This window comes from Lonchura striata, chromosome 2 (assembly GCF_046129695.1).
Source record: "Lonchura striata isolate bLonStr1 chromosome 2, bLonStr1.mat, whole genome shotgun sequence".
Taxonomy (NCBI): Eukaryota; Metazoa; Chordata; class Aves; order Passeriformes; family Estrildidae; genus Lonchura; species Lonchura striata.
Window position 1 is genome coordinate 87,998,934 of NC_134604.1, and position 20,295 is coordinate 88,019,228.

At 39.7% G+C, this 20,295-nt stretch overlaps 1 protein-coding gene across 1 annotated transcript in view; it reads left to right on the plus strand.

Annotated features, from left to right (window-relative positions):
- Positions 1–17,286, plus strand: part of SLC9A4 (solute carrier family 9 member A4) — a 31,646-nt gene extending 14,360 nt beyond the window's left edge. The window contains exons 6-12 of the mRNA XM_031506416.2: positions 866–952; positions 2,208–2,278; positions 4,559–4,720; positions 10,365–10,461; positions 12,120–12,251; positions 12,950–13,037; positions 16,988–17,286. Coding sequence (XP_031362276.2) covers positions 866–952; positions 2,208–2,278; positions 4,559–4,720; positions 10,365–10,461; positions 12,120–12,251; positions 12,950–13,037; positions 16,988–17,286 — 936 coding nt within the window. The remainder of the gene's footprint in view (positions 1–865; positions 953–2,207; positions 2,279–4,558; positions 4,721–10,364; positions 10,462–12,119; positions 12,252–12,949; positions 13,038–16,987) is intronic.
- Positions 17,287–20,295: the final 3,009 nt, after the last annotated feature.

Below are 20,295 nucleotides of genomic sequence, written 5' to 3' on the forward strand. Positions count from 1 at the left end.
TTCCAATTCAAGAAGTATTTTAGTTTTACTTTTCAGTACTAATTCTTTTTTTTTTTTGTGATATATCTTAAACTGACCAGAAAACAGTATGCTTGTTCTGTAACAGATTTCAAATTTTATACTTTTATCTTCATCTGTCTTGGAGACCAAATAAAAATATTTTGAAATCCTTTGTAAAAGAATATTAAGACAAATAAAGTGAATAAGTCACATTTGTAAGTATAGGTGTCTACTTTAGATATTTGAGTTATTCCACCTGGCTTACTGCTGTACCTGGAAGAACTGAAACTTCTAGTGTACTTGCATCCCATCTTTTGCATTTTCCAATACCAAGGTCCCAGATCCTCTAGGGTGCCAATGGGGCACTATGCGCTTGTGATAAATAAGGTGCTTAGATTCTACCAGAACATTGTTTTTCACAAAAAAACCCAATTAGTTTCTATTTCTACTTTTAAAAGAGTTTTCTGTAGCAGTTCAGTAAAGAAATGGGAAAAACTGAAAACTATTTCTAAGTGAAAAACCCCTGGAAATTTTAATTCTGAAAATGTTGAAGTAAATGGTTTTAAGACTTCAAGATCTCACAAAGATAATATTTTTCTCTCAAATGAGTCTCCTTTTGAAGATTAATGCCAATGAGTCAGCTACTTTACATAATTAGAATGTCAATAAATAGAATCTCACTTAAAAACCCCTCTTTAAAAAAGCTTTTGATTTTAAATTCTCTTCTGTAGCTCTCCATACTAATAATGGTTAATTTCTGTGCTAAGACACAGCTTTCCTAGCTGATTAAAATTATCCCCTTTTGCTTTCTTTATATTTTTGCCTAAAATTTAACTAACAATTCAACTTATTATTCCAAATGCAGGGAATTACAATTGGACCATTGGTCAGATATCTGGATGTTAAAAAGACGAACAAAAAGGAATCTATCAATGAAGAAATTCATGTGCGAGTAAGTTTTTTATATCAGTAACCAGTATTCCAAAAAGCAAAGAACAGGTATTCCAAAAGAGCTGGAATGAGGGAGCCACTTGGAAACCTGGCATTCAGTGCATTTGGATGCTCAATGCTTTTAAGAATGTATGGAGGTAACCTAGGCATAATTTTCTAAGATCTTGCATTTCATTTATATTCATATCTACTTTTATATTATACTATCATTCACAAGTGTCATGGTGTAGTAGGTCCCTTACTTATTGGTACTTTGACCATGGGAGGACAGAAAGAAAAAGGTAATGTTAACCAAAGCACTCACCATCCTTCCTAGGTGGATTAGTCAGTGTTGCTATCTTTTGACCAGTTCTAGACACTGAAGCCTTAAAAGCCTTTAATCCAGATTTATTGAACTGAGTTGAACCATTGAACTGCAAACTTAGTTTCAAATTAGTCTGAGTAGTGATCTTTTACCCTCTCAAACATTCACTTCAGTTCCCAATTTACTATTATATAAAATAACAGGAAGTTCTTCAATCTGATTTAACATTGCAAAAAAACTATGTGCATTTCATTTCACAATAGGGAATACATTTGAAATTAACAGAAACACTGTGTCTAAAAATGAAACACACACAGAGATGTAAGCTGCAGAGACATTAGCAAAATTAGAACATCTGAACTGATTTTGAATTTAAAGTGAATTTAATTCTTATTCTAGAATTAATTCTTAATTCTATCTGAACTTTTACACTGAACCTTGAAGAGAACTTGCATTTTAAAGTACCCCTTATGACAATATGTCTGTAAAAACTGGCCTTTTTCTGTCTCTATAGTGCTGGAAATGCACAAAAAAGGACCAAAAGTAATATAAGTTAGCAATGACCAGTCTCACGTCATTCTGCAAAATCCTCAGAGAATTTACCTGTCAAGGTGAAGGTGTTGGTGTGGCCCTGTGCCTCTCCCAGAAAGGCCACACATGAGGAGGGGAAACTTGGAAGGGAAACAAGAACCAAGAATTTATATTTTGGGTCAGTAGACAAAAAGGGAACCGAACAATTTTTTACCTCCATCAAAACACTGCCACTGCAGCCAAGCTGCCACAGTGGCATCTTTTCCTTGATTTTTTAGAGAAATGTAGGTGCTTTCAGAATTAACTTACATGCTCCAATAAAAAAAAAAAAATCTCAAAATCATGTCAATAAGTACATATTTGTGGTAACATTCTTTTTTCATAATGGCCACTTAAAATGTTTCCATGTTTTTTTCTGCAGTTGATGGATCACTTGAAGGCTGGTATTGAAGACATATGTGGACATTGGAGTCATTATCAGCTGAGAGATAAGTAAGTATCTCATGATAAGTAAGTATTATTGCAGTCTCATATAACAAAATAACCTGTCATTTTAAATATAGCAGATAAATAGAATAGGAAATCAAAATGCTGGGGTCATGTGCCATATCTCTTTTTAGAAACTGAATTCCTGAGTAACCATTAACCCTTGAGAGTGCAATGCTCATACATTGCCTCCTAAATGGGATGAGCTCAGGCAGAAAATAAGCCTTCAGAAGGAAAAACATAGCATGGGAACTCATGCTGCAGACATCAGCCTGTGCATAGCCTTGGTATAAATTTGAGATCCCATGAAACACTTCTTTAACTCTGGATTTAGAACATAAGCTACACATGGTGTCAGTACTTCACTGACTTTTGCTGTGAGCCTCCACAGCAAAAAGGAGCCCTTGCTGGTAGTAGAGAATCAGCAATAATTACTCAACTGTCCTTACAGGTCTTTGCATTCAGTAATGGCTCTTATCTAAAATAAGAGTGCTGAAGAGAGTGTTTGAACTTAAAAAGTCAGTAGCATGAGCAGATACTCTCAAGCTAGTCTACTCAGAAATGCAGGGCCCACATTGTCCCTTCCATAAGCAGGGTGAGGTGCTTCTGTGAAGCTTTGCAGCTCTTCAAGCTCTGCCCAGAAGAGATAGATCTGCTGTTCCCTTTACCTTTTCCCTAAGGGAGTTCTGTGGACATGTTGGCCACCACCACAGCATGTGAAGGGAAGTAGGGAAAAGACTGATTTTTCTTTCCCCTAAACATCTTATTATGGTGCTGTGGGATAAAGGTTATCCCTAGTTATGCCTAGGCTTCTATGTTGGAATCCTGTCTGACCTTTCAGTACTGGAGTCCAGTAATCCAGCCAAGGGTGTCTGCTGGGACATGTGGCAAGTCCTTTCATGACTGGGTTTCTCCCTATGGAAACCAGAAATTCAGAGTGGGAAGTGGATGACTAGTTTGCATCGAATTCTTGTCCCAATGGGGAATAATAATATAATGTACTGGGGCATACACAGAATCTAAAATGTCTTCCTGGCTCTGAGTACAGAGATAGCTTTAGGATAGCCATCTTCTGGGACCACACCACTGCCTGTGCAGTCAATAAACTGAACAAATCTCTGTTGGAGCAGTAAATCCATTGAAATAGCTGCATTTATACATATCTGTGAGTAAATGCTATCCTTTGTCCCATATCTACCTGATATCTCTGAAAAGAGAATTTTCCCTGAACTAGCCATAAATGTAGTGTTTTAGTTCATGGACAGATTCAAAAAAACCCACTGTGTCTGACATTTAATAGAAGAAGATTGTATTAAAAAGTATTCCCTAAACTTTTTTATGCAACTTTAGACTTGTGTATCAGAATTAATTACCTAAACAATGACAATCCAGGAGGCTTTTTGTTACACAGAAAAGCATAAAGAACTCGAATCCCCGTGCAAATATTTGTGTACCTTCCTCTGGTATTAATGAATAAAAAATGGCCTTTGCTAAGGAAAAAAAAGACACAAATCCTGTAGTGCTTTTCCCAGCATCGTGGAGCACCTTACCTTGCTGTGGTAAACTGTTTCTTTGAAAGAAACGGAACTGTTGCTCTGCTGAAGATCTGCTGTTGTTCTGCTAAATGTCTGCCTGAAAGCATGTACCTGTTCCAAGGCACCCACACACATTCACATTCAAATTATGCCACACATTAGCAATATTTTACAATCTGCAGCATGCAAGCACATAGTATTTTGGGGTCCTTTCAATTTCTCTGTTATTCAGAATACAAAGAAATGTATTTTCTCTGCTCTAATTGTCAGGATTCAAAATGATCAGCAATGTAATGGGCCCTAACTACTGTAACTGCTGCGCCACTTAGAGCCTCATTGGTGGCTGGCTGAATAGGCCAGGATTACAGTAAGAGCAGCTGCTGCTGTTATGTCCTTCTATAATGCAACATTTGTACAAAAGCATGGAGACTGGCCGTATTCTTTTCTAACAAATGTGGCAGTGTAATATGCAAACATACACGCAGCCTTCTTTTTTGCTCTGATTGCAGCTTGTTTCTTTCTTTTGTCTAGAGGGCTCTGCAATCTCTGTGGACCAGTAGACTATGCCAAATATCCCCCTAAAGGTCTCAGCTCACCAGGCCTTCAGGAGTCCACAGGTGCCTCTAATTTGTATTCAGTTTCCCCCACTGAATTGTAGATATATGCATTTGAATGAAGATCAGCTTGTACTGCAGAAATGTTTGTAATAAATATATTTTTCTACACTTTGATTTTGGTATCTCTTTTGCAGATTTAATAAGTTTGACAATAAGTATTTGAAGAAAATTTTAATTCGGGAACACCAGCCCAAATCCAGCCTTGTGTCATTGTACAAAAAAATGGAGATAAAATTGGCCATCGAAATGGCTGAGAGTGGCATGAAAATTTCAAAATCATCCACTACTTCTCTACAGTGAGTACCAACCTCCTGACCCTTTGCAGTGTAGGGACAAGAGCACAGGGACAAAAATGAGGAAGTACGTAAGGTATTCCATGACTTAATTGAAATGTAAGAAAAAAGAAGACAGTTATGAAAAGAGAAGGTGCAATTTGGTGTTCATCATATTTGTGCTTTGCTCAGAGAATGAAAATTAAAATCATGGACATTCCTGTTTCTTTTCCATGATGGGTAGTCCAGAAGAGGAATCATGAGTCAGATGTACTTATCACTTACCTGGCCAGTGGGTTTTGTTAATCCCTGCGAGGTGCTGAGAGACCTGCAAGATGGCTTAGCATACAGGTCCTGACTCCATTGTCCCAATCATGAATTTTTGCTGAGAACAGATTTTTTTGTAGCATTTGCAATTTTTGCTGCTGCAGTTTGCAATCCCTCAAACCACCTTGCCATATTTTGGTATTTTGAAAACAAAAAAATTTGTCCAATTAAACATTGATAGCAGCCTGCCAAGAATGACTTGAGGATACTTGTGGTGGAAATGCTGGACATGAACTGTCAACGTGCACTCGCAGCCCAGAAAGACAATCATATCCTGCATCAAAAATAGCATGGCCAGCAGGTTGGGGGAGGGGATTCTCCCCTGCTGCTCTGCCCTTGTGAGACCCTGCAGCACTGTGTCCAGCTCTGGGGTCCTCAGAACAGGGAAGACACGGACTTGTTAGACCTGGTCCAGAGGACTGCCACAAAAACGATCAGAAGGCTGAAGCACCTCTCCTAGGAGACAGAGAAGGATCTGGGAACACTTGCTTGCAGCTTCCCAGTACTTAAAGAGGGCTTACAGGAAAGATGGGGATAGAATTTTTAGTAGGCTTGTAGCAGTAGGACTAGTATAAGGTAGGTTCAGACTAGGTGCAAGAACTTTTTTATGATGAGGGTGATGAAATTCTGGAACAGGTTGCTCTGGGAGATGGCAGATCCCTCATCCCAGGAAACATTCAAGGTCAGGTGTGATGGGCTTCTGAGCAACCTGACAGAGTTGAGGATGTCCCTTGCTCATTGTGGGGGGTTTGGAACCAGATGCAAGGTGTTCTGTGGTTCTACCAAAGAGTAATGCAACTTAGCATCAGACAGACCATGGGACAAAATTGGTAGGATCTCCAGAGGGAATGGAGGGAACATCCTCTAGGAGAGAAGCTGCACAAATCTTCCATCTTGCATACTATAATTGATATGCATGTATTTATCCTTGCTTTGCAACACACTGTCCAGAGCACAGGTATTGCTGCAGGCACTTGCCTCCATAATTTCTTTCCTGGGTTCTTGCTGACCACTGTTGCTCTCTTGCTATTGCCTGCTCTTTCCTGTTACATCCTTAAAGCACTCTCCATTTTACAGCAGCTTCTGGTAGGGTCTGGCATATTGCGTTTTTTGAATTATGATCTCTACCAATAACAGAAAATCCAAATATCAACTGGATATTAAATTAAAATGCTTGAAACTCTGGCTTAATCATGTCAAGATCAATCTGCTTTCTTGTACTGATGTCAGCATGCAGTGTAAGACCTAGCCCTTTTCTCTCTAAATTATTCTTTGTTGAATGGATAATATTAAAAAAGACTGCATGTATGTCAGGCTTCTTTCTGTCTGCTGTAATCCCTTAACCATTCTGAGCCAAGAGAAAATGTGCAAGGTTGATGGAGAGTCCATGGCAATCAAACCACATCCCTCTTCTTTTCCTGAGGGAATGAGAAAGCAAGACAAATCACTCTAGCATAGTTCAGAAATTTTCTCCTGAGCTGAGAATTTAGATTGAAAGATATTTTTTAATAAACAGCTGATAGGATGGACTAATTTTTGCCATCTCTACCCTGGCTGTAATTGAATTTTGCTGTGCATCATCATCTGATGAGAAAGCCTTTTTAAAAATGAAGTGTCAACTTCAGAAAAACAGCCTGTGGCTCAAAACCATAATGATCTTGCAGGCTGTGAGTGTTCTAGGAAAATACAATTTTCCCCACCTCTGTTCATTGATACGTGTCTACTGTTGAGCACTGCAGGAGGCAGGATATTGAGCTAGTTGGTGGATCTTTGGTCTGAGCTGATACAGCAGTTCTTGCTGCCTTTCCCAACAGCAATTAAATTAACTTGTATAAAAGGTTTCTAAATGTATTTATAAATTTCCTGATTGCTGTCATGGATTCAGTGTGTACCTAAAGTCTCTGTCTTCAATGAAGGTATAAAACTCTGGCCATGAACAAGAGGAGATTTGAAATAAAATTCCAATGTATGGCATGGAAATAATTATTAGCACTACCAGAGTAGTGAGAAAACTCTCAGTCACACTTCTGATCAGTTTTTGCAGCCTTTATGCACACAAGGAGATTTACTTTATAAGAATCAAAGCAGATCTCCAATGCTGTAAATTAAAGAATTACATTCATGCTGGTGTGATTCCTGCAGGTGGAGTGGGTGTCCAATTTACAGTATTTTCAGTGTGGAGTAAGAAAATTTGCCTATGGGTTATGCAACAAACAATCCACACTGGAATAAAAGCAGAGCATTTGGTTATGATATTTTGGAGAATATAAGCCTCATACATAAGGCGAGAAACGGCAAAATTGGAGTCTAGGAGATATTACCAAAACTGAGGGTTTATGGCTCGTTTTGGTTGGCAATATGACCATTACAGAGAGAGATGATTTGGTACTGAGTTTACTTAATGCTGGCTTCATATTGCTGCAATATTGACTTTGGTAAATCTTAGAATATATCAATATAGTACAGATCAGAACCAACTGTTGTGTTACCATTTGTGGAGATACAGTTATGAGAAAGTTGTGCATGATAATGTTTTCATTCACAGGATGAGTGAAGAATAATGAAGAGTTTACAAAGTTCAAAAATTTTTGATAGAATATAAAAAATAATATTACACAGATTGTGCAAGTATCAGTGTATTGAGTACCAATGTATCAAATATCAAGTATCTCCATATCTAAGGAACAAAGAAATAATGTCATGACAGTCATTACAGAGGGACAGCTTTCATGGCATATTATAATTTTTTTCTTCACAATATAGATCTTGTGCTGTTCTTTGTTGTAACATGTTGGAAGATTCAATAAGAACAAAAGAAATTGTTTCAATAAGGATTACTTTATAGGTTTAGTAACATAGTGAACAAGTTTGGGTTTTTTTGAAAGCCTTTTCTTAATGTATTGCAAAATGTAAAAGCAATCTGTTCGTTGTTACCATATACATGCATTGTTATCAGTTGGGTTAATTTCCAATCCCATTAAAAGAATGTGTTTTTTTATTTGTGCTGCAGAACAATATAGATTATCTTCATGCTATTTTTTCTTTTGCTACCCCAGCTCAACTGAGACTCAAGCAGTTTTATTTATTCTATTTAATTCACTTTAAGAGCAAAATAATAAGATTTGAAATTACTTAAAACTGGATAATTCTGTGCTGTCATGTGGAGAAAGTCAGGTGTGCAGCTAGAAAAGTAATCTGATAATCTCCCCAGTGGAGTCAAGTTTTTCCCTGTTTAGATGCTTTTCCCTGTTTATTCCCTTCTGTAAGGTATAAAGACCCTGTGGACACATTCAGTGAAGCACAAAACAGGGAGGCTGTTGTTCCCTGTGATGTCAAAACCACCTGCAGCAACTATTCCAGTTCTATTTGCATTATACAAATGAGCCAAGCCTGTATTTTAGAGACCAATCCTTGTTGAAAGTCCCCAGTGCTTGTGCTTGTGTATATTTTCCCAGGTGTGCCGAGGGTCTCCCTGTTGTTCAAAGGGACATCAGACAGGGGCTGCTGACAGCAAGGAGTCTGGTTTTCCTGTGTGGAAGGCAGCATACATGGGCTGTGCTCCAGTCTGAGACACACCACACCCAGTAGGGAGTAAAGGTGCAGTGCACCCAAGCCTGAAAAATTGGTAGTATCCCCAAATCATCTCAGTGTATCTCAGAACTGAAAGCAAGTGAAAAAGGAACCAACCAACCAATGCACCCACCCACTCAGCCTGGAACTGGGTGATGGTGAAGGTCTTTTTTTTCCCAAATGGTAAATAGCTAACTTTGTTGTTATTGCAATTGTTGAGAATCAATGAATGTCAATTAAACATTTGATCAGAAGGATATATCAAGGATAAGATTTCTGGTCAAATCCAGAAAGGCAGCCCTTTTCTGTCACACTGACTTGCCAGCATCTCAGTGGCAGACTCATGGGTCACACATACTTCAGTGAGGTACTTAACCTGTTGCTTATCCCAGTTCTAGCTCTAATACTACACATTAACCTGTTGTTAATTTCCATCTTTTTTTATTTCACAGGAAAAAAAAAAGTCAGATCTCTGTTTTAGCCTGATGGCAGAATGAAAACACATTCCAAAACCTTGAAATATATCAGGAATTAATTATTATATTCCAGGGGCTTTGAACAGGGGCCAGGGTACCAGAGATCACTGTCTACTTGATGGTAGGAGGCAGTAAAATATAGAATCCAGGCAGTTCATGTTGGTCCTACAAGTTTTCAAGAAAATCATGGTAGGTCATAGAACAAAACAGTAGTAATATCATTAAAGTAGATGTAATTGTAAATTCCAACCCTTTTCCTATGTTTACATCTTAATCACAGTTTAGCTTGAATACATCATCCTTTACTATTAAAATTTTAAAATTTATTTTAGAGGAAGTGTGAGATAGATGTACACAAAACTGGCAATACTGTACATAGATCGTAATTGATTTTCTAATTGCACAATATACAGACAACACTTTAAGGATATCACTTAGCAGAAAAACACTACTTGCAATCACTTTTTTTTTTTTTTTTTAAGAGGCAAGAAAACAAAATGGAGAAAGGAAAAATTCACAAACAACAAGATAAACTCAGACTGATTCATCCTGGATGATCACTATCTATTTCCCTTTCTTTTCCTGGGAATTCATCTGAACATTAACTCTCACAGTGATTGACTGATGTGGTGAAACCCGATAACATTTCACAGCAGCTCTCCTCCACTATTTTGCTGGTGAAAAAGCCAAGCAGCTACAAGTGACTGTGGGCTTGTCAAAGTCTTTTAAAGACACAAAGATGACTATCTTTTAGGTGGTTCTTTCATTTCACATGGAGAAACAGGTTCAGTAGCAAGGAAACTTTATATGTTCTCCTCACCACAGGGCAGGTCTCTCAGACTTCATAATTGAATACTCTTTTGTTCTGAAGGATTTTCTTCACTTTCTCAAAGGAGTAAAATCCAGTAAGAAGGCAAGGCCCAGACTTCAGCTAGACCATGCTGAAGCTTTTGTTCAGGCAGAGGAGGAAACTTGCAGTGCTTTCCTGAGCTGGTTATGGCCTAATGTAACCTTAAATAGGAACTTCCTTCCGGAGGTTTAAGAAAGAAGGGTTTCTGCTGTCAGCTGTATGAGGGCTTAGGGCCCAATTTGAGTACCCACTGTACGCATAAAAACAATGAAAGAGCAAAATTTGACCTTTTTTATATTAATCTTCTGATGATTTGCAGGTGTTGCTGATCACTAAAAGGCTCTACATAGCCTTCTAGCACTAAAAATAGACCATGCATTATTTAATGGGATTAGTATTTAATCAGCTCATTAATATCATATTTGATTTCCCCTTTTATTTACAGGAGCAGCAGGAACCAGCGTGCACACAGGCTGTCCCCGGCAGAGGTGGAGGCCATGAGAGATGTCCTGGCACACAGCCTGTACCAAGTGCGACAAAGGGTGCGTGAGCCGCCGCTGCCGCCTCCGTCTGCGGACCCGCAGCCTTGTTTGCCCTCCCCGTACCGCGGCACTGCGGGAGCTGGGAGCCCGACCGGGGACAAGGGGCAAGGAAGGAACAACCCCGGGCTTGATCGTATTTTCACAGCCAGGAAAGCCTGTGACTGAGCTGTAGAGGTCAGGCTTCCCTCGCCTTGCCCCGGGAGCGCAGCCCGGCCGGGCCGGGCTCCGGCGGCTGCAGCGAAACTCCGCCGCGGGGCCGGGCGGAGGAGCACCGCGCGGCCGAGTGGGAGCGGCATGCGCCCGCACCGAGGGAGGGGGAAAAACACAAGGAAAAAAAATTCCACGGCCTCCGAGCTTCATTTTACACGTTTAGGTGTTGGGTGTTTTTTTTTTTTTTTTTTTGTTGTTGTTTCTTAGTTTTTTTTCCCTGTAAAAGTGGTGTGATAATACCTCAGCGTGGATTTGTTTTGAAGAAATTTGTAGCGACCCTGATGCAGCTCAGGGTATGGTATCTGCTTAATCCAGTCTCGGGTACTGAATAGACAATTGAAATCTCGCCCACAGCAACGAGTGGGAGAGGATACATTGCAGTAACCTTGAAATTATGCCGATAAACAGGGCCAACTCGTGTAACACACGTGTACTAGAAAATGCTAGGGCCTGATCATTTAAATGTGGCATTATTAGTATGTTATTCATTCCTAACATTGTTTGATTTGCCATGGCTAATTATACTTATGATATTAATTTCTTATCTTAGCAGCAACAATTTGCATATATAGTTATCTCTTAGCTTACTGATATGAACTCTCTCTTCAAAATCAATTACAGTAATGACTATTTGTGCTAGTCATTTCCTATGTAGTATTGAGAATGATGTGCTTTTGGAAATGAAAGATTGGATGAAAAATAAGGCCACTTCTAATGCTCCTTTTCAGCTCTGAAAAGCTGTTGCTCACCAGACCAGCTTTACGAGGATCCTTGCAAATGAAACTGAGATCAGATTCTGCTTTTAAAGAGGGATTATAAACTTCCGTGAATTTTTCACTTTAAGGCAGATACTTGTTTCCTTCATTTCACTAGATGTATGTGATAAACTAAAATGCTTGCCTTAAATGATGCTCAGTTTTAGGGTAATCTTAATTTGTAGTTTGTCTAAGTATAGAAAGGAGACTCAGTTGTGCATCTCATTCTGGAGATTCATTCTTTGTTCCTGAGTGCATCTGAAGCTTGCTCCAGGCTCAGTAATATTAGTACCAAAGCTCAGAGCTGAGTTAACCAGTTATCTCTTTCTTGAGACCTATCTGTAGCTCCCAACTACAGTTAATGAGATAAGAGATGACAAAGGACAAGCCCAGAGGCTTTCTTAGGTAGGTATATTTTATATACCTGCACTTTGAGCAGGCAGGAGTCTATCAAAAATGGCATCAAAACGCAGCCCTTGAGGTCTGAGACTTCCAGCTGGGTTCATGTTTTCTCCCATCTTGCTCTGCAGCATTGAGATTTATGCATGGCTGCATTTTGCGATGTGATACCAAAGAGATCTGTGATGGGTCAGTGACAGAGCTGAGGCAGATATCCCCTTGGCCCTGTGATTGATCAGACCGATTGACATTGCAAATGCACTGAAAATGAGCTAGCTGCATTTTCTGTTTCAGGCACCAGCATACAACCGGCACAATCTTCCTACCGACACAAGCGAGAAACAAGCACAGGAAATCCTCATCCGTCGGGAGCACAGCCTGAGGCAAAGTTGCAGGAAGGGAAACAGCTTGCCTTGGGGTAGACCGGTACTTGTTATCCATCTACTGTTTATGTAAAAATGCCTCTGCTTCTCTGTAGATATGGAAAGGCACAAGTTTTAATGTGATCTTTGCTGGTATTAAAATTGATATTTTCCCGGTGTGCTCATGCAACACTTACAAAGAAAGAGCTTCACTTAGTATATGAGCAGCAAAGTTTTCATGTCCAATCTCTATACATTGGTCAGAAATTGGCTACTCTGGCTGTATGTAGTAAAATAATGTAACTTGCATTGATTTTGCATGTGCGAAGTATAGTGTAATCAAAGAAGGCCTGATGAAAAGCCTCTGGCATGTTGATAATTTGGGTTCTCAATCAGGAAGAGATTTGTCTGACCAAAGGTAGGCATTGAACAGCACAGATATTTATAGCTGAGATAATCATGGTTAAGGAAGAGAAATAAGTTCTTGTTGGATAGATTAGTTGTATTCAAATTTTTCACCTGAAATAAGAAAGGTGAATCTTAGAAGAACATGGTTTTTCTCTGGTGATGGTAAAAAACCCTTTGGCTGTTATATCAGACAGGCATTCTCACTGGAGCTAGAATTCAACCATCCAAACCAAGCATTGATCTTATTCATACCTCTCAAAATTTGGCTGTAGAGGTGCAGCATATTGCCATACCTCTTTACTGTTTCACCAAGTACGTGCCAAGGCACTGGACACACTTCTGTCTCCTACACAGGTTAACACCACAGAAGTGCGCTACTTCTCCTTGCCTCAGGGGCCACGCCAGCCCACTAGAAGAAAAGTCAGGCACGTAACATTTACAGGTAATGGAAGTGCTTTACTCTGTATCCTACTCCAGTAACAAAAGAAACTTGGCCAGTTGTTTGGTGGATTTAACTATATGCACAGTCCCATGGAAGTCAGCGGCCTCTTTAAATGAGCTACCTACACCCTTCTCTCATGTCTGTTTTATTTACATTGTTTATGTGATCATAACTACAGCAGCGTCTGTTTTGTTGCAGCACCTCCTGCTTGTATCTTTTTTCCCTCTTGAACAAATATTCATTTCAGGTGATCCCTGCCGTTCCAGCTGGCCAAGCTCAAGAACACAAATTAGCCATTCCCTGCAGCCCCACAGACAGAGCTGTATGCAAAATTATTATAACTTGCTGAACCTGTAGCCCAGTCCAGGTGATACTGATGGAACTCGGTGTCCCCAGGTCCTGCAGGTACCAAGACTGAGCAGGTGTTCCCAACAGGCAGCCTCACACCAAAATGCAGTGCATGTGTACGCACAGCCAGACACAGAGAGCAGCACAGACATGGCACAAGGCTCACACAAATGCAAACAGCACCAATGGCCTCATCCTTGTCCCCTCTGTTAATGAAAAATTATAAATACGTACATGCTATCTGAATATTCAGTAGCTGGCCTGAGATACATGCTCTGCTCAGTAGCTGGCCCTGGACTTTCCATCTGCACATTTGGTGGCACTTGGGCAGGTAGGTTCCTGAGGACACAGCCCCATAGCAGCTGCATAGACACATGCACACAGAGACATGGTGTAGGACCCTCCAGTACCTGGCCTTGGGCAGCCAGTCTTCCCTGGAGCAACTTCCTGGATCCCCTGGTCTCCTCTTGCCTCACACACAGGGATGCACACATGCAAACCTGTCTCTTTGGTATCCAGTCCACATTATGTACTTACTAGTAGCCAGCCACAGATCCCATGGTCTTTTCACAGGGTCCCCTGCTCTGGACCTCCTGCTCCCTCCAGTAGCCAACCTACATATTTTCTGCCCTCCTCAGTCTTTGTTCCAGACTCCTGATTGCTCCAATAGGCAGTTCCAAATGCTCCAATAGGCAGTTCCAAAGCCTTTTATCCTACTGAATTGTTGGGTTTTGTTGGTTTTTTTTAAATTTTATTTTAGTTAGGGTTTGGATTGAAGTGTTTGGGTTGGTATTTTGTGTTTAGACTTACTATTTAAACTTAATGTTTATTATTTTTCGTTTATATTATAGTCTTATAAGTTGTGAGTTTCACAGTTATATGAACAAGTTATGCTTGTTCAAGGTATGCTTGAACAAGTTATACTTAACTAACAAGTTATAAAATGGCTTTTTTTTTCTATAAGGTCTTTTAGGGCTTAACTATCTAATTAAGAAATGATACTTAAATTATTTTTTCTTTTAACACAATAACTAACTACTTGTGTCTTGCAATGTGGACTTTCTAATTACAAAGTGCTATCTAAACTTATGAAGAAGGTGAAGAAGAACAACTAGCTACTGCCCTAAAACTTCTATTTTGTTAGATTTTAAAATTTTGAACTATAAGTTTTCTACTTTGTGATATTACGCACATCTATTTATAAACCACATGTGGGTAATTTGAATGTTATGAATTAATTTTGGAAATTTTCTTTATGGCTTCAGGTCAGATATAGTATTCTCTTGTGGGTCTGTGCCTTTCAGCACAGAAAATTTAAAATTCCCAGCATCTAGTGATCTAACACTTAATGGCTACTCTGGCTGGATGATTGCCAGCAATTTTGGACTGAGAGATGCGCCCCGGTCACTCCAGCTGCTGGCACTCAGACCTCCATGCACACAAGCACACGGTATGGGGAGCTGCTGGTAGAGGAACCCAGTCAGAAGTGTAGTCAAATGAACAAACAAGACAGACTGTGTTGATCAAATGCAGGACATTACTGGAGATATGTACTGACTGGACCTTTTTATCTTCTTTTTCATGTATTTTCCTGCACTTGTTTCTCCCTGGATTTCCCAAGTCTCTTCCTTTCACTGTCTTTGATTCCTGCCCTAAACGCTCCATTCAAAGTCCTGTATGGGCACCCACACATAATGACAGCAAAATGGAAACCCATAGGATCTACTAAGAGAGGAAAATAAATGTTACTCAGGGGGATTTTTTTGTCCTGTTTATCAGAACCTCTTTACAGGACGTCTGTATCTTTCTAAAAGAGTTAAAGTATTCCACACAGCAGTCTCAGACCTAAAAGCACTGCAGATACTTTTAAGGAAACAAATGCTGCTATAGCAGGTAGGCATATTATTTTAGTGGGGAGAGAGCTAAATCCTGAAGCAGTGAATGCAAGTACTTTTTTCTCTGTTAGATAGGACTTGAATTTAAGCCCTGCCTTGGATAGATTTATCCACATAAGTAAACTTTTTGCTCCAGCCTCTGACCCCATCTTAGGGCCAATGTGTAGCATTAACACCACTTTAAGTGTCTTCAGCAGGAAAAAAGCCATCCTAAAGTCCTCTCGTAAACTGTTGGGATAAGATGAATTGCACTTGGAAACTAAGAAGTGAAGTACTCAGTATGTAAGGAATTAGCATGACAACCTCATTCATGGACACATGCATTTTCAGAGATGTCATCTCCTCTGTTTATGCCTGGAAGACCTGGAAAAAATATCTTCCAGCAAGCTTGATTTAGGTCTTAATATATAACATGTGCAGAAATTTTAGTAACTAAAGGGTCAGAAATGACCACAAATAGATCCTTAAGTCACCTACCAGCTCTTTCTGCCACTCATATAAATTAATTATCCAGAGAGGTTGTTGACCAGACAAATTATGGACTGCCCATTCCTGAAGGTATTCATGAGCAAGTGGATGGGGCTGAGCAACCTGGTCTAGTGGAAGGTTCCCTGCTTATGAAAGAGGGGTAGAAGGAAGGGATCTTAAAGGTCCCTTCCACACCTAACCAGTCTATGATTTTATGAATTATTTCTTTGGCAGTATATATCATTCATACTTTGTAGCAGTGATGCTCCCAAATGGCTAAGTAGAAGCCCTGGAAATCTGAGAAATCTTATCCTGCTTAGGGTGTAGTATGTCCATGTGGCCTATGAGCAGCAATGCTTTACTGTGCCAGCTGTGAAATAAACCTTAGCTTAAAATAGATTAATAGTTATGGATCTGCATTAATTTCTTACATTTTGAAACTATGACCATAGTGAATACATGTGCACTTTAATTGTATCAGGATTTGGACTAATTTTACTGTTCCTAGGCCTTTGTGTTTCTATCCCAGAACCTCCTAGCTTAGATTGTTAGGAGTTGTTTCTTACATTAACTACTTTCCTACAAGTGGCTTTAGAAAAGTGAAAAAGTATATTTTATAAACTCAGCAAGATGAGAATGCTGGTTATTGGCCTCTTGCAGGCAAATTTTTACAATGTACTTGTGGCCAAGCAAGCTGGTAGGAGCAGATCTGACACACCCAAAGTAATCAAAGCACCTCTGGTTTCAGATGAAACTGTCTTCCCATTTGTTAGTCACAGGTCACTGGCAAACTTGGTTTTTGATGGACCAGAATTTTCTCCTTTGTCACATTTTTGTTTTGTTCTGTGTTTTTAAAAATGCTTTTTCATCATGGTACTAGGTACACCTGTGAAATCTGAGGAAAATTCAAATTACATAAAGGAGCACTCTTGCATTTCACTCGTGCCCTTCACCCTTGCAGTGAAGGCATTTGGCAGGTCTGTGAGACACAAAAAGCTAAGTGAATGTGCTTATCTTCTGGGGTTTCAGAGCAGAGATAAGATAAATAATTTTTTTTAAACAGCAGCTTTGAGATGAAAATTAAAAATTAGGGCTATTTTTAGCTCTTGACTGCTTCCTTATTCTATAGTAATAATTTAAAATGCTTGTATTGAATACCCTTTATCTCTCCTTTCTAGTACCATGACATTTCTCTCTTCTCTTCTTTAAAAAATGAATTCTTTGTCTATTTATCTTTAGATCAGCGTAGAAGTGGCTCTGATGCTGTGTTGCCATTAACATCGAGGTCCCAGCCCCGAACACGGCCGCTGGAAGCAAAGCAGCGCCAGGAGCTGATTCCGCTGGCACACGTGGACAGACGAGCTGGGCCACCCAATCCGTCAGCCCCAAGAGGAAATTCAGTCGGCCGTCGTCGTTTCACCAGAGCAGACAATCCAGCTCCAATGCCAAAGGCTGGGTTCACTGTCAGAGCAAAGGAGGAGTATGAGTCAGAAGAAGAGACAGAAACAATGGCACCAGCCAGGACATTAATTATATGAGGAGCAGAGATCATCAGTGTTTGCATCTCTAGGGCCCCTGGTGCACTGCTTCAAAAGGAATAACAAAGCTTTTATATGAACCAAATGATGATTTTCCTCTGGGGACCAGTGTACTTGCTCTCGTATCACTTTCAAGAGTTGTATTAAGGCACTTAGTGGTTCAGAGAAGACTCAAATTCTTATGTGCTAATATCAAGCTTTCTTTCCAATAAAACACTGCAAGAAAGAGGAGAACATGACATTTGTAGGGGTTTGGACGTGGATTTAAACAGCAGTAGTTGGGTGCATGCAGTGCTATGGGTGGAAGCTGACACTGCCTTTGTTTCATATTATGGTCTGCATCCAGAAATACATAAAGGCATCCCTGACATGTGAATGCACAGATTGATTACCTCAACTTGCATAGAGCTTTTAATTTCAGATCAGAATCAGCTGCATTCCAGGAAAGGGTTAAAAAAACAGAAAGGAATTTTTTAGGGCACGTAAATGTCACTGAAGATACCTAACGAAGACCTTAACTCAAAAGGAGTTAAGTGAACATTTCCAACTTGGGAACCTCTTGGTGACTCAGGTTTTGGCTCTGCAAAAGTGTGTAAAGTCATCAACAGTGATGATCCGTGACTCCAGCTACTTAAATCAATTTCAATATGTAGGCTCCTATCACTCACCTACAGTGGTTTTGGATGAATAAAGGAAGTATCCATGTATGTACAAATCCAGAGGAATTTTCAGGCAGGAGTGCTGTCAGGATTTTATTTTTAAGCATGGAATGGCAAGAACATACACAATATTTTTGTGATTCAGCAAGCAGGAGGCCTCCTTGTAAGGTATCTAACTTTTCCATTCCTCACTCCCACCTTGGGTGCCCAAATCCATGTACCATGTTTCACACTACAACTGGACCAGCAATACAGATAGGAAGCAAGAAACCGAGATTTAAGGTAGAGGGAGCCTAACCCTGTAGCCTGCTGCCCAGCGGGAAAGAGAGGCCCTGTGTTTGCCTCCCAGCTTTTTGTAGTGTCTTCCTATATATTGTACAAAGATTTTCTGGAAAAGAAATCAGAAATAACCAGAGGGATGTGCACTACAGCACTTGTATTCCCAACCTTTCTATGGAGCTCCCTTCCAAGTGGCTCTGTGTGCCCATGCTCCACTTTCAATGGTGATCTCCCTGGCAGCAGGAGAAGCAAGAAGTATGGTCTTTAGTAATTTTAGCTAAGTCCCAGACATCTAATTTCTTTGAAAAAGTTCTTTTCTGCAGAATGGAAACAGCATTGACACTGTCTTCTGGGTTTTGGCACTGTAATTGAGCTGATTTTATTCAAAGGAATGAACCCAAAAGTCCATAAACCCACCCTAACAGCTGCACTTAAGTAAAATCTATGGTTAAGAAATGCACCAAGTTCAGTGATGTTTTTGTCAAGTTTCCTCCTGTCTCCTCCCCTCAGACCTTGCTTAGCTGCCCAACTCAAGGTCTGTAAATGCTACTCTAAGAGTCAGAGATAGCGGTGCTGCTTGCATGTTTCTCTTTTTTATATTGCTGCTATTGCTTGTATGTCCTGGTCCTTATTTCTGTAAGTTATGATTTCACATTTCTTACAAATAGTTTCTGATTCAGGATAGGTAGAATCTAAACTAAAAAACTTGAAAATCACCGCCAGAGGAAGAAAAACCTACAAGCCCTTTTCCCCATTTTCTCATGTTTGCAGCTTTTATGCTTAGCAGGTTATAATGAATCATCTGTACTGAAATTGTACAAAGCTTTATGAAACTTGAGTTCTGTTTGTATTTCCTATTTGTGCCAGAGAAATTATATGACTTCCTTATATGAAAACAGTGGTACGTTATTAAAAAAGGGTGGGATTTTTCTTCTGTACCGATACTGAATCAGCAATGAAATACAGTTCTGTACCTGAAAATCAACAAATAAACCCAGCTCCACCAAAGGAGGAAGTGCTCCACAGAGTTTTTAAACAAAAGCTTTGCACCAGATCTCAGTCCTACAACAAGTTATATTGACATATCATAAATCTAAATTAAAACATGATATTAAGGGGAAGAGTTGTTATACAAACTCAGGTCTTAAATTGCACTGTGAGCCATGTGGTTGCCATGTGATATTTAATTGAGGCAAAATTAGTACCCATATGATGTGGTCTTAGGCCACAGAAGTGAATGGAGTAGGGCAACAGAGGTGTGAAACCTGCTTCTGCATTGCAGAGCTGTGGTGGGTTAGGATCTCCCAAACTGGCTGGTGGGTGATATGAACTGCTGGCAATCCTTGGGGGCAGAGAGAATGGAAATCTGAAGGAAAGATGAAGAAGGGATAGTGTCTCATCTTCCAAGAAAGGCTCACAAAACACAGCTTTAATGGAGGAATTACTGTGAGCAGCAAATTCAGCATTTCATCTTTAAGAAGATTTACTCAATGAATTGTCTGGGGAACTGGGCAAACTCTGTGAGACAAGGATTAATGGGATGTCAGGAATGGCGTGGGAAGGGATCAGACATACATCATGACAAAGAGTCTGTGCATTTTGGCCAGTGTATGTTTGACAGATATGCTCAAAATTGACTCCTTAATTCCTGTATATTCCTCCTAAATATTGTAGAAGTTGTACAGCATTGTATAACTACCCATCAGAAGTAGGGAGCAAAACATTCAGTTTCTAATTATGGGTTTATATTAGGACTAGAGAAAAATAATAAAATACTAAGATAATTAGTGCATAGCTGGAGTCAAACCTCCCTCCTTTGCTTTATTCCTAATCTTTTCATTGATGAAATCAGTGACCCAGAACTTCAGAGAGTGTAAAGCCATAGAGAAGCTAGAAGTTGAATGCTCTCAGATTTTGCAGTCTTGTTCCTAAATTTGTAAAGTCTATTTTTAGTTTTCTTTCCTAGCAATTAGTAAATAGTACTGGAAGAAAATTTCCTTCTGTGCCATTAGTTGCTGTTAATGGCTTTACTGATCATCAGCCAAGAAGCAATGCTGCAGATGCCTATATA